The sequence below is a fragment of the Salminus brasiliensis genome, chromosome 1 (assembly GCF_030463535.1).
Source record: "Salminus brasiliensis chromosome 1, fSalBra1.hap2, whole genome shotgun sequence".
NCBI classification, from domain to species: Eukaryota; Metazoa; Chordata; class Actinopteri; order Characiformes; family Bryconidae; genus Salminus; species Salminus brasiliensis.
In genome coordinates this window covers 14,431,257-14,444,600 of record NC_132878.1, presented here as the reverse complement: position 1 = coordinate 14,444,600, position 13,344 = coordinate 14,431,257, and the positions used below count along the sequence as shown (strand labels likewise).

The window sequence follows — 13,344 nt, the reverse complement described above, 5'->3', positions numbered from 1 at the left end:
GACACTCTTGGTCAAACTCTCTTGGATCATTTGACATTATTGTATTACACATACACTGTAATTAAAACCTAACTTTCTCCAGTCTTTCTTAATAATATCAGATAATCGCCAACTAATCATTGCATATCACAGAAATGTCTAACATAATTTCTGAATGTCAGTAAGCCTCCTACTGACATTCATCTGATCCAGGTAAATTATTAACCCTGAGCCCAATACCCAGATACTAAAAGGAACACACAGACAGACGCTAGTAGTGCAGCTGTAGTACTGAGCATCCAGCTGAGTCTCACGATGAGGGCGTTAGCTGTTCTGTTTGTATTTTGCTTCTTGCAACAAGCCATTGGAATGAGTGTGAAAGATTTCATGTATGTATATTTTATCTTTTATCATTTTATACCAAATTATTTTTATAAACCAGAGCTAAAATGTCAAAGCGATTTGATTATGATCATTTTGGAAATGCTTCTGGGCATTCGGAAACGTGAGATTTAATCACAATTTTGACCATTTAGGTAAAATACTGAATTATTTTAAATATATACATGAATTCACAAATGTTTCTGCCAGACTGTATATGCTAGTGTAATAGAACACAACCCAATCCACCTGTTTTAATTATTACATTTGAAAACTAAATAGTCATAAATTTAAATTGCTGGGTCGATGCTGTCATGCCAAAAACCTTTATTTTTCACTTTTACATAATCTAAATCTGGCAGCTGTGCTTAATATTGTGTCACAATGACATGATATATGGACCATTGGATCTTTTTACCTTGAGTTCCATTCAAATCAAAGATTACTGGTGTTGTCACAAAGCAATTTCACACAATTAATAAAAAATCAGTAATCTAACAATCTTTAATTAAAATTAAAGAAAGTTTTTTTTCTTTGATCTATGAAATTGCCATTGAATATACAAGGTTTTTGCATGACAGAAACAAAGTGAATGGATTTAAAAGTCCCTTAATCAAAGCAATCGATTCACCACTTTCACGTCATTAGTGCATTTTTACATGACTAATATACCTGCTGTACTGTGTGTTCATATTTCTTTTTCTTATGTTGATGTTTTTGAATTAACAATTACAATTATTTAATCATGTAATCAATGTTCCAACTGAATGAATATTTTGGGGAAAGCTCTGCAGTTCTCATCAAAATAATGAATCTGGTCTGCCTATAAGGCAAGGGTCCAGAAGGAAGGTCCGAGAGGTTGATGCCCCAGCACCCATTGATTGTAAAATGTCTGCATGGTCTGTGTGGGGGAACTGTGATCCTTGCACTAAAACAATGGTAAAGTAACCCAACCACCACCCTATTACAGTACTTGGCCTTTATTGTTAATTATATATAATGTTCACATATTGGCGCTGTCACGTGAAAACCTTTTATATCAAAATAGTAACTTTACACGAAAAGGGGAAAAAAAACATTCAACTATTTATTCCACTTTATTCCAGCTAATTTTGGAGCATTTCTATTGGTCCAATGCAATTTGGACACAAAGTAAAGAACAACTGCCAGATTGAAATTGTGTGAAAATTCAAAACCTGAGATAAGGTTTTTGCATGACAGTGACCACATCACTATGTATATCAACTGAATCCATTTGCATATTTGACCATAGTGATATTTGACTTGTGTAGAATGCTTCGTTTCATAACTAACAAGTCACTTTTTCATTTTTTCACATCACTGTAAAGCACAGGCTCTTTGACCATGCAAGCCAGTTTGATATTATAGAATACAGATTTATAAGCAGATTTAAAATTTGGATGAATAATGAAACGTTTGTGTGTGTGTGTGTGTGTGTGTTGGCAAGTACAGCATCGCTCCAGAGGCATTGATATTTTTGGGCAGTTTGGAGGTCAAAGGTGTATAGAGTCCATTGGAGATAAAAGGTCCTGTGTACCAACAACTAAATGTGAGGAGGACCCCCCGCCCGTCTGCACAAGCTCTGAGTTCCAGTGTGAATCGGGTAATTAAAACACTAAATACACTTCTCACACTCCTAATTATACAGAAGATGCCAACTTGATGATGCAGTGTCAGAAACCATGAAAGTGTATTTGGGATTACTTTACAACTCAATTCGTTTTGAGGCAAGTGTGTGATGGTTTAGTAAAAAAAACATTCTGGTATTTTGCCCAAAAAGGTTTTAGTAATGTAAAAGTTAGAGCGCTTCTCAACCAATCAGCTTGTGTGGCCAGAAATAACTGTTGTATAAATTCTAGTAAAGCACAGATACTTAAAAGTGCTTACTAGACTACATTGTTACTTTCCACCTGACCTCTGCTTGGCTGAGCAACTCCCTTTGGTGTATCAGGCAAACTGTGCACATTTTATTTACTTTTATTGGGTTTAAAAGCCTATTGGTTTAGCTTTAATTATCCAAGGCAATTTCTCACATTTCAACTGAACTCGACTGCTCTTCTGTCTCCATGTATAGGTCTGTGTATTCAGAAACGACTGGTATGCAATGGAGACAATGACTGTGGTGACTTTTCTGATGAAGAAGAGTGTGATAAGATCCGTTCTCCATGTGGTAACATTGCTGTGACGGAGTCAGACATTGGCCGGGCTGCTGGATACGGGTCAGCAGCTCAAAGCTGAACTTACACAAGAGTAGAAAAATGAGTGTGAACAATATAAAATTTTACCTTTAGAATAACTGAAGCATCAAGGTAATGAGGAATCACGACAAGACACAATATAGAGATATATGATATGTCCATGTGTTTGTGGACATCCTTTCTAATGAATGAATTCAGCTGCTTTAGGTTGCACCCATTGAGAAGTACTGGCAATAGAATAGGACTCTCTAGAGCAGAAAAACACAAACCTATTGGCACCATGCCTAATGCCAGGCCTGAGCTAGAGGGGTATAAAGCCCAGTGGACTGGTGGTGCTAATCCAATACTTTTGGGATAGGTTGGGGAGCTGAGGTTTTACAGGATGCCAGTGGAGATGTTGGAGAACTTTGTCATGTGTGGTAATGTGTGGTGTTGTAAGTGAGGAGACAAGCAGTGAAGTTCTGGACCATCTCAATTTTGTTAATGGAGAAATAGCTAATGCTGGCTAGAAGAAATTTGTAGTAGTCCAAAAGGCTGAAGATGAAGGAATGAATAAGAGTTTCTTCAGCAGATTAATTGAGTGACGAGCTGATTTTGGCAGTTGATGTGGGCACTATTCTCCACAATGCGTTTTGTCACATTTTTGCTTTGCAATATAATAATGTTTAAATGCTTTATTAAATCCCTATTGTTGAAAATCCTTACTGGTGTACAGTTACAGACTATAGCTTATAGTCAGCTTTACCCACAGTTTGAGTTTTTACCCAGCAGGGACACTAGCAATGCTTCTGCTTCTGATTTACTCATACCAGCATCACACACACTTTACCATTTCAAAACCATATTGGCTTTGATACAGAGCTTCCAAAAGTTAACCTCCCAAATGATATCTTGTCAGCTCTTCTTATTCAATTCTTATTGCTATTCTAAATCAGTTGTCTAACAAAGTGCATATAGACGGTACTATGTGTACCTGATAAAACAGGGTGTGAGTGTAGTTACAAGGTAGATATACCTGATCATATATATACACCTAATGAACTGTCCAGGGTGTCATTTACAGCTACTGTTACAACTGCATCTCTGCTCTTTACCAACAGCATCAACATTCTGGGCTCCGGTCCTCGCATGAACCCCTTTAATAACAAAATATATAAAGGTACATGTGAGCGCATCAAGGACCCAGCTACACTGCAGTACAACAGATTACCCTGGAATGTTGCTGTGCTCCATTTTGAGGTGGGTTTTTTTCTTTCTGGCATGAATTGTATAGAATATTGCAACTGTTAAATACAGTTACTTTGAAAACAAGCAGTGCAGATAAATAGAACAATAGGTTATTAAATGATAGGCAGATAAGGTAGACAATTATTGCAAGCAATAACAATAATAATAATAATAATAATAATAATAATAATAATCAACACTTCAATAAAAATACATTAATTTTATTATACTTAGGATACTACAATAATTATTATACATTTCATCATATATAAAACAAGCTAAATAATTTTTTTTAATGTAAATTTAAATTATTCTAATCTTAAATTATTCTTTTGTGGAAATCTCTCACGTCAACTGATGGTCTTTAAGTTTCATAGTCCAAAGCAAGCACTGCACTGCAAATCCCAAACTCATTTCATTAACTCATATTTACATTTATGGTATTTAGCTGACGCTCTTATCCAGGTCTTAACAAGGTTACTCATATTACAGAGGTGGCCCAACGTAATGTTAGGAGTCTTGCCCATGGACTCTTATTGGTGTAGCGCAGCACAGTCACCCAGACCAGGAATTGAACCACAGCTTCCCACAAGGTGTGGTAGCTAATTAACCGGTAGTGGTGTTACCTGTTATGCCACACCAACCATGCTATAGGGCTTTGCAGTTAACACTGTATTAACTGCAAAGCTTTTAAAGCTCACCCTGGTTCTTCTCTCTCAAGACTCTAGTAGAGGAGTCCAGTTCTAAAGAAATCTATGAAGACACCTACTCCTTGATTAAAGAGCTGACCAAAGACACCACCAGCAAAACCTCTTTAGGACTGTCTTTCAAGTTCACACCCACTGAAACCCAGCAGAATGACACGCTTTCCATTGGTGGCTCAGGTGGACTGAACACTGACACTGAAAAAGGAAACATGGTCAAAACCATCACTGAGGAAACAAATGTTAAGGTAAGAAATGTGTGTCTTTCTAAATGTGACACCTATAGGATGTCAGCTGTAGTGTGAAATGTCCCCCTCAATAATTTGCTCATCCAGTAAAAATTGTTTAGGCACCCTTGATCAAATATGATTAAGAGATTAGGATTAAGCACACAATGGACACCATAGCACAACAGTGTAACAAAATTCAAGCTTGGCATTTCAATTTGGACACCCTAAGCACTGTAAAGTCTGAGTCTCAGAACAAATCAAAACCGTCCGATACTGTGTCTAATTTAGCCTAAAGGACTGATTGGCCTTTCTAATAATATTTTGGTTTAGTTTTGATTGAAGTCACATTACTTACATTACTTTTTCTTCTCCACGCTGTGTCATGTTGCAGGGTAAGACTTTCATCAGGGTGAAGGGCAAAGTGCAGCTTGGCACATACAGGTTGAGGTCCCGAAGCCTGGAGGTATCAGAGACATTCCTGGACGGCGTAGATGCACTGCCTATCATATATGAAAAGGGACAGTACTTCGGTTTCATGGAGGACTTTGGAACCCATTACACCAAGAATGGAAGATCAGGAGGAGAATATGACCTTGTATATGTACTCAACAGTGATGTAATGACTAAAAAGAGTAAGTATAAGGCTACCTCCTTATTAGTATTGCGCTATATGGCACTATATTCTATCATCTATCATCATGCGTCACCAAACATTTATGGATGAGCTATGCTTAAAACCATTCTGGATTAAAGTTAATAAAGCATGTTTCTGCTCATGGAATAATCTTTGACTGTTATGTTGCTTAGAAACAAAAGCCTCCCATTACCAAACTACAAATAAATATGTGAAATTCACTTCACTTGCTTATATGAGCAAACTGTCAGCTGATGTAGTGAACTACGATGCTTACTATAAATTACCACAGCATTGTGGTTCATTGTAGTGCCCTCAAAATCCCACTCAAATTCCACTTTATGATTCAGACACTCATAGAACAATGACTGACAAACTCAATAGTGCCCTAAAATGTAAATAGGGAGTCATTTTGGCCACAGCCATTTTGACTCCATAAGCTTCCAGCAGTCTGATGATGAAGTGTAATAGCTTCATTTGTACATCTCTTCAGATAAGGTAGTGTAGAGACTGCTGCATTTTGACCACGGTTTGGTCTCTTCATTCAGTATCTTTTTGACTATTACGTGGATTTATACCTAATCATTTACACTGCCATTTGGCTTCCATAATCCTTCTCATTGATCATTATTTGGCTTCCTTAATTCTTAACATTTTGACCGTTATTTGACTTCATTATTTCTTCTTCATTTGTCCACCATTAGTTTTAATTTTCCTTATTATAGAGGTTGTCAAAATGTTTATTAGGCTTCTTCCACAGTAACCAAGACACATCTTGCAAGCAATGTGCAATATAAAATGCAAGTAAATGTAACTATGATGAGCAATCCTCAATTTCTTAAGCAATGATTGCTGTAAGCCATGAGTTTAATTTTACAATCTAATACATTGCATCCAGTAATTACGACTGTGTACTACTAATTTTCTTTTTGGGATTTCAGAGGTGACAGAGACCACGCTGAGGGATTGCTTGAAAATCGCTTTTAACACTGATTTGCAGATCATGAACCAAACTCTAGGACAGTTTGAGCCAGGCATGAAATCTACACCAAATGATGACTGCCAGACACTGACAGAAAAGCAAACAGGTATGTGAATAGTAGGGGTTTCTCTAGGACGTCTCTTTCTATCAGTGCATGCCATGAAAATATTTGGGATTTTTTCCCCCAACTTTCTCTTTTATTGCACATTTGTCCATGTAAATGCATTTATATGTCTGAAAAGATGTATAAAAATAACATTTATTTAATTTATAAAGATTTGAGTAATTCATGTGAAACTGCAATTAGCCTTTCACATTGTGAAAGTCCGCTCTCCTTTATATACAATCCAAAAGGAAATCCAAAGACAGTCCAATATCATTTCTGGTGTATATACGCAGCTCTGTAAATACACTATAAATGCTTCATATTTTGGCGGCATATTTTTTGACTCAAAAAGCTATCAAACAATCCACAATAATTAAAAAAGAAACGTGATTGTAACGGCAAACCTATCTGAACATTAGATGGGCTTCTTTGTCAAGAAGTAAGAGAGACTTTAAGTCTGTATCACCAATATGATTGAATCTTCCACCTGTGTCAACATGTGTCAACAGAGGGTGGTGGTGAGAATAAGGCAGTGATTGATAAGGTGATAAGCTCAGTGAAAGGAGGCTCCCCACAGTTCGCAGCAGCCATGAAGTCTCAGCTCAGTAAAGACGGCCTTCTAGACTGGCAGCGCTATGTGGAGTGGGCGAGGTCGATCGGAGAACTGCCTGCCCTCCTCTATAGTGAGGTAAACACATCCCCTGAGCAGGCGCATAAGGACTAAAGTAGATCTGTCAATGCTGAAGATTTCTTTAAGCGCAGTGCTTTTCAAACTGGGTCCTTGTGTCCAACTGGCATATTTTAGTGCTTTCTTTGTTGTAACAAATGTAGCTTAACGTTACAGCTTACTGCAGAGAAATTTCACAGATACATTCATACAAATAACATACCTTCTATGTATTTTTTTTACAGACTCCAGTTTCTTTAAAATATCAGTACCATCATGTGGTCATTAACGCTAAGCTGTCAGTATAGTCATAAAAACAGGTTTACTTTCAATAATGTCTTACTTTGCTCTGAGTGAAAGTTCATTTATTTATTTTTTAAAGTTTTCAAAGAAATGTATTGAGTGTTGTATGTTCCTATTTGCTATTTAAATATATTTAATGTATGTTTAATACATGGAACTTTGGATGGGGTGAAAAATGCCCCGTTGCTAATTTCCAAGCCCAATATACAACCCTGTTATTTAGCCTCAAAATGAAACACACGCTTGTTGGGGGGGAATGATAAGCTCTGCTTTTACTCGCTGCTTTACAGCCCTGTCACAGCTTATAGTCGCATAGTATAGCCTAGCACAGCTTAGAACTGTAACAAGAACAAATACAAACAAACATTTCTTGTGTCTAGACATGGTGTGTAGTTAGCTATTGTAGTCAGTCAAGTAGGTTAGCCTTTAGCTATGCACCCAGTTGGTTGGCCCTAACCCTTCTTCCATAAGCCTAGCATTAACCTTTAGCATTCTCACTTTCTCCACAACCTTCTACCCTTTCTAGTCAGTCGAGTTAGCATTTAGCCATTTCAGCCACTCCACAGGCATCTATGTACATGGATAACCACAGCAGTGCTTGTTCCAGTCTGCCATTCTTTCTTGTGTCATTGTCTAGAGTTAGCTTTTAGCCCTATGAGCCTTGCTTTCATATTCTCCTGAAGTCGCCGTTGTCCAATCCAGGGTAAAAATATTTCTATTTACAGAAGCTGACAACTGAGCTCTAGGACTTTAATTTTCTATTTCTGCTACACCTTACGTTCCACACATTTATAAAGTTTAAATCATGTATAATTTAATTATGTAACTGGTGTAATGATGGACTAATGAATGTGGCTGTGTTGACAGCCCGAGCCCATCTACAACGCGATCCCCCTAAACATTCCTGATGCGCAGCCAAGGAGAGAGAACCTGCAGAGGGCGCTGGACGAGTACATGGCCGAGTACAGTGTGTGCAAGTGCCAGCCATGCCAAAACGGAGGCACCGTTGCCCAGGTAGATGGACAATGCGTGTGCCTGTGCCCGATGCAGTTCGAAGGCGTTGCCTGCCAAATCATTCGCCATGAGCTAATGAAAGGTATGTGTGCAGGAGACCATGGAATGTCCTCACCCTCCATAGATATAAAGCATTATGCCATTGCTTCATTAATGGTCTTTACTGTGTGTGCTATGTGTCAAAACATCTTTCTGAAATTGTATGATTATATTTCTGAATAGGGGAAGCTAAACAGCAGTTATGTCAATCAAGTATGCTCATTAGAATATGCACTATATGTGCAAATGCTTGTGGACACCCCTGTAAATAAATGCATTTAGCCACTTTAGGCCAATAGAATAGGACTCTCTGGAGCAGAAAAACATGAACCTATTGGCACCATGCCTAATGCCAGACATGGGCTAGATGGGTACAAACATCTACATTGAGCTGTGGAGCAGCACAGCTGTGTTCTCTAGAATGATGGTGCGCCAAGCAATACTTTGGATGAGGTGGGGTGGTGATCTGGCCTTTCTAGAATCCAATGGAAAGCCTTCCCTGGACAGTAGAGACAGTTACTCCAACAAAAGCAGGGCATCCAGACAGATCGACCTAAAACAAAAAAAATGAGCTGTTTTCAGTGGGGTTTTTTTTAGATGGATGTTTTATGTAGTAAATAAATGTAGTACAATACGTTTAACTGCATTCTCTGTGACTTTAATAACAGTAACATTTATATGAACATTATATATTTCCTATTACTATTAAGATTTTTTTATTTCCTTAATGAAACACTAACTGTAAGAAATTTCAAAAGGATGCAAGAATGTCTCTTTTGTCCAGTCACTCATTCTGTCTTAGCTAATTCATCAATCTATCTCCAACAATCAATCAACCAATCAGTCACGCTTTTATTCACTCTTTCCTGTTTCCTTCTTTAGATAAGAGCCAGCCTGTTCAGCAGAAGGGCAACTGGGCCTGCTGGTCAGCTTGGTCCAGCTGCAATGCTGGACGTCGCACCCGTACACGGAACTGCAACACAGCTGACATTGCAGGAGCCACCTGTAAAGGAGAAGCCATCAACGAGGACTATTGTTAATATAGCTGTCTTACCAGAAACACACACACACACACACACACACACACTCTGGTCCTCACAGCTGAATATTTCTTAATAAAACAATGGTTTGTCCTCTTCCTTCTTTTTTTAACACCATTTGAAACCAAACTACTGCCTTTAATATTAACATTTTATGACAAGCGAACCATTGGAAATTGTTTGCTGTAGAACTATAAACCATTTTGGAGTTATTATTACAACAGTGACAATTTATTTAATTGACAGCGGCACTTTCTGGATAAAGAAATGTATATGCAAAATATCCTTCCGGCTCTTACTCACCATCTTACACTAGCTTGGTACCTTTCTTAGGTGTACAGTAAGCAAGGCTGAGCAGGTCATATCAGCTAATATCCTGTATACATACTGTCAGTCATCCCTGTGAGGCAGCATCTGCAGGAGCCTTAAACCGTAAACATACAAGATGTCTAGTTTTGGGCTGGGGAGCTTACAAGGTTTTCTGACAGCAACAATGTGCACATATGTGCATGAGCAAACTAAATAGTTGTGTTGAGTTGTGTTGTTACTTAAGCTTCACTAAACCTGAACCAGAGTTATTCTCAGGACAGACTTAATTTAGCCAGTACAAATACTTTCTCTTGATTCTCCTATAGCTAATTCTGCAACTTCCACAGCAAAATGAAAAAGAATTAAACAATCCGAATTCATTTATATATGTTCTGATAGATCATTTTTGTACACTATAAGTATATGATCCTTGAGCAACCCATTCAATCCTTGTACTGAAGAGGTACTGACGGACAGAGAGCTGTGTGAGACAGAGCAAATATCCTCCATAAGGAGCTTAAGACAAGTCAGTCACTGGCTAATTTTGCTGTTAAAAGTATAAGATCCTTGAGGAACCTTTGGGTGTTTTTCGGTTTGAAACTGTGGAGGAACCTCATAAGGTGCTTTGATTGATTAGGCTTTAAGAAATGTTCCTCCAGTTTCAAACTGAAGAACGCCCAAAAGTCTCAAGGATCTTATACTTAACAGTGAAGTAAAGCAAGTGAAATGCTGTTTTGGCTTAGACTCTGTCTGTCAGTAGGAAGCCAAAAGCTGCAGAGTTTAAATCACAAAGGTGAACAAAGCCACTAAGCAAATATACACAAATAATCCTTAGATTAGTGAGATTTACAGTCAGTCAACTGTGTGAGAGTGTATCTCATCAGCAGAACGACAGTGCAAACCTGTATGAGGAACCTTCTCTTGACAGAGCGACCTGGGCAACATGTGTAATTTGTTTTCTAACGCTGGCATCCCACTACCATGCCCCCTGCCCTCATATTTCCACACAGTCACCTAAGCCTGAAGATAACAGAGCTTGAAGGCAGAATAACATGGCTACACCAAATTAAAGAGGGTTAGGACTTTCTAGATTCCATGCTAGCATCAGCCTGAGCTCTAACCTTGGGAACTGGTGCTGATGCAGCCCTATCACAACTAGAGGACCCTACTCAAATAGCTACATCGTCCCAGTAAAAAAAAGTGGATACTGCCCCACCCGAAAATACACAAATCCAATGAACTCCACTAGTCCAAGGTGGTAAAGATAAAAAACACCTTTGTGCTCTCCTCCAACCTCATCCTCATCCTTGCAGGCAAGAGCCATGCAGAGCAGAGAGGAAAAGCAAGGGAAAAGGGTTTAAAAGGATAGATAGGACAGCTTATGTGGACAGCTAGCTTTTTCCCTTCCCAGGCCCCTAGGGGTCGGGTTAATAGAGTAGCACTCGCAACTTTCCATTGAGCTCCTGAGAAGCTCTTTTCAGCTTCAATAGGCCTTTAGCTTTGGAGCATGAACTTATGGTAATAGGTTCAGACACCCTGATCCTGAAAACGCCACGGCTCATTCAAACCATAACAGATGATGCCATGGGTGGATGCAATGAGGTACTAGGTTACAGTTTCATCTGAAAATGCTCCACAAACTCCATAACCACATTAGAACAAGCAAACATTAACAGTAACAAAAAAGTAACAAGAATTTCTCAATCTGAAGAAAGTAGTTGATATATTGGGTGCTAGTCTGAAGAATTAAGCTTCAGCCTCCAGCCAGAGTGGGTGTGTTTAATTTCATCAGCAGCTCCTCATTAAGCACTGATTTACCAAACTAGGTGTTGGATGATAATCATGAATAATATTAGACTCCCATGCAGAGAGATTTGTAGATCACAGTGCTTTGTGAATGATCACAGTGATGTAAAACCACAGTTTTTTGTATAAATGTTGTTAGTATTTATTCTAATATTAGTGATTTACTGAACAAATGCCAGGGGCTTTTGAATTCTAACTTTCACAGATGCCTAAAACCTTTACCTTTATCTGTAACCTTTATGCATTTATGTGTACACTATTAAATAAATACGGTCAACTGACTGGCAACAGTGGGACATTGAAACATAGTGGAAAAACAATTCATTTACAGAAACGGTCACTGAAGTAATTAAAGCTATTTGTACTAAATCTGTACTAAAATCTGTAAAATAACAAAATAACAGAAACAATGTTTCTCTGCTTAAACTTTAATGAAAATACCTGTAAATGTATTGTTTTTCCACTGAATTTTAATGAGGATATTTGACTTTAATTTTCCGGTTTGTGATTGGCAGCCATTGCTGCCAGTCATTTGACTATATTTCTTTTAGAGTTAAAACTTCAATATTAAATAAACCTTAATATAGACTATGAATATATTTGATATATTATATGCTTTCCTTCATTTACTGTTACAGTTATGAGGTTTATTACAACTGCTTTATTTTATGAATAATAATTATAGAAGATAAAATGCCAGGGGTTTTAAAAATAAACACTGATTACTGGCTGTGTGTTTTATATACTATAGTGGGAACGATGTCCTCTTATAGGGTTATGTCTACTAGCTGTTGTAAGACCCGAACGAATCAAACAGGACAGGCCAGAAAACCCCTAACAGAAAAAGGGTGGGAAATGAAGGGGAGGAGAAATCTAAACATCTCAGCTCAGTCAGATCCTAAGCCCTGTGAGTTCATGGCACAGTCATTTGAGCTAGAAGCGTGGAAATGAAGTTATGCCCCGTGTCAGCCCGTGTCTTCCCTCCTCCACTCTTTTGGCTTCTCTCTAGGTTTTCTATACACCTTCTTTTCTCTGCAACCTGATAATACAGAGTGGCACATAGATATTCTGCACTTAAAGAGAAGTTCCTCTGACATTTATGTTATATATTTTTGCATAATTCAATGGAACCACCAAGCTACCACTGAATGTAGAATAGTATTGACATTTTTACCAAAATAGTAGAACTTCTTTTTCAGATTTACAACTCTATTGCCATCATCAGTATTACATAGAAACACTTGTGTATAGGTTCGTTGGGTGCTTCTGGCTTCCTCAGTTTGCTCAGTTTGCCCCTTAAACAGCCTTTCAAACTTCTAAAACCAAAGAATAGCTCCACCAGTTTGTACAGAAGTCCCTGTACTTACTGAATAATACTCCTTAGTGTGTAAAAGCCTGAATGCATGAAGGGGTTAAACTTAGATTTACATTTCTAAACAAATTTACATGTTTTAAGCTCAGCAAACGTCTCTGTGAGTATCAACATTTTCACTCTTCATTTATCTGCACTTTACCTTTAAGAGTGCCTTGACCTTCAGAAAGGTTCTTCTACTGACCCTCCTTTCCCTCCTCCCCACTTATAACCCTAATTGACCTTGCTGACAAAAGCCCTTTCCACAGAGCTTTTCCTCACCTCACGAACTGAAAAATGCTACTCAAGCCTGGTACATCAACACTCCCCTTCCAACTCCCTCCCTTTCTCAC

At 38.1% G+C, this 13,344-nt stretch overlaps 1 protein-coding gene across 1 annotated transcript; it reads left to right on the top strand.

Moving 5' to 3' along the window:
- The first annotated feature begins 294 nt into the window (after positions 1–294).
- On the top strand, positions 295–9,525 carry c9 (complement component 9). The gene is made up of 11 exons (XM_072692814.1): positions 295–368; positions 1,191–1,299; positions 1,834–1,984; positions 2,456–2,600; positions 3,680–3,818; positions 4,528–4,758; positions 5,132–5,372; positions 6,316–6,462; positions 6,972–7,150; positions 8,300–8,528; positions 9,368–9,525. Exons 1-11 carry the CDS (start codon positions 295–297, stop codon positions 9,523–9,525), a joined length of 1,803 nt encoding a protein of 600 aa, XP_072548915.1.
- The last annotated feature ends 3,819 nt before the right edge of the window (positions 9,526–13,344 follow it).

Excerpts from the sequence above, each read along its gene's own strand:
- c9 (XM_072692814.1), top strand. The coding sequence starts at position 295 with ATGAGGGCGTTAGCTGTTCTGTTTGTATTTTGCTTCTTGCAACAAGCC. Across the intron at positions 5,373-6,315 it reads TGATGTAATGACTAAAAAGA|AGGTGACAGAGACCACGCTG; the intron begins GTAAGTATAAGG and ends TTGGGATTTCAG. Across the intron at positions 8,529-9,367 it reads TCGCCATGAGCTAATGAAAG|ATAAGAGCCAGCCTGTTCAG; the intron begins GTATGTGTGCAG and ends TTCCTTCTTTAG.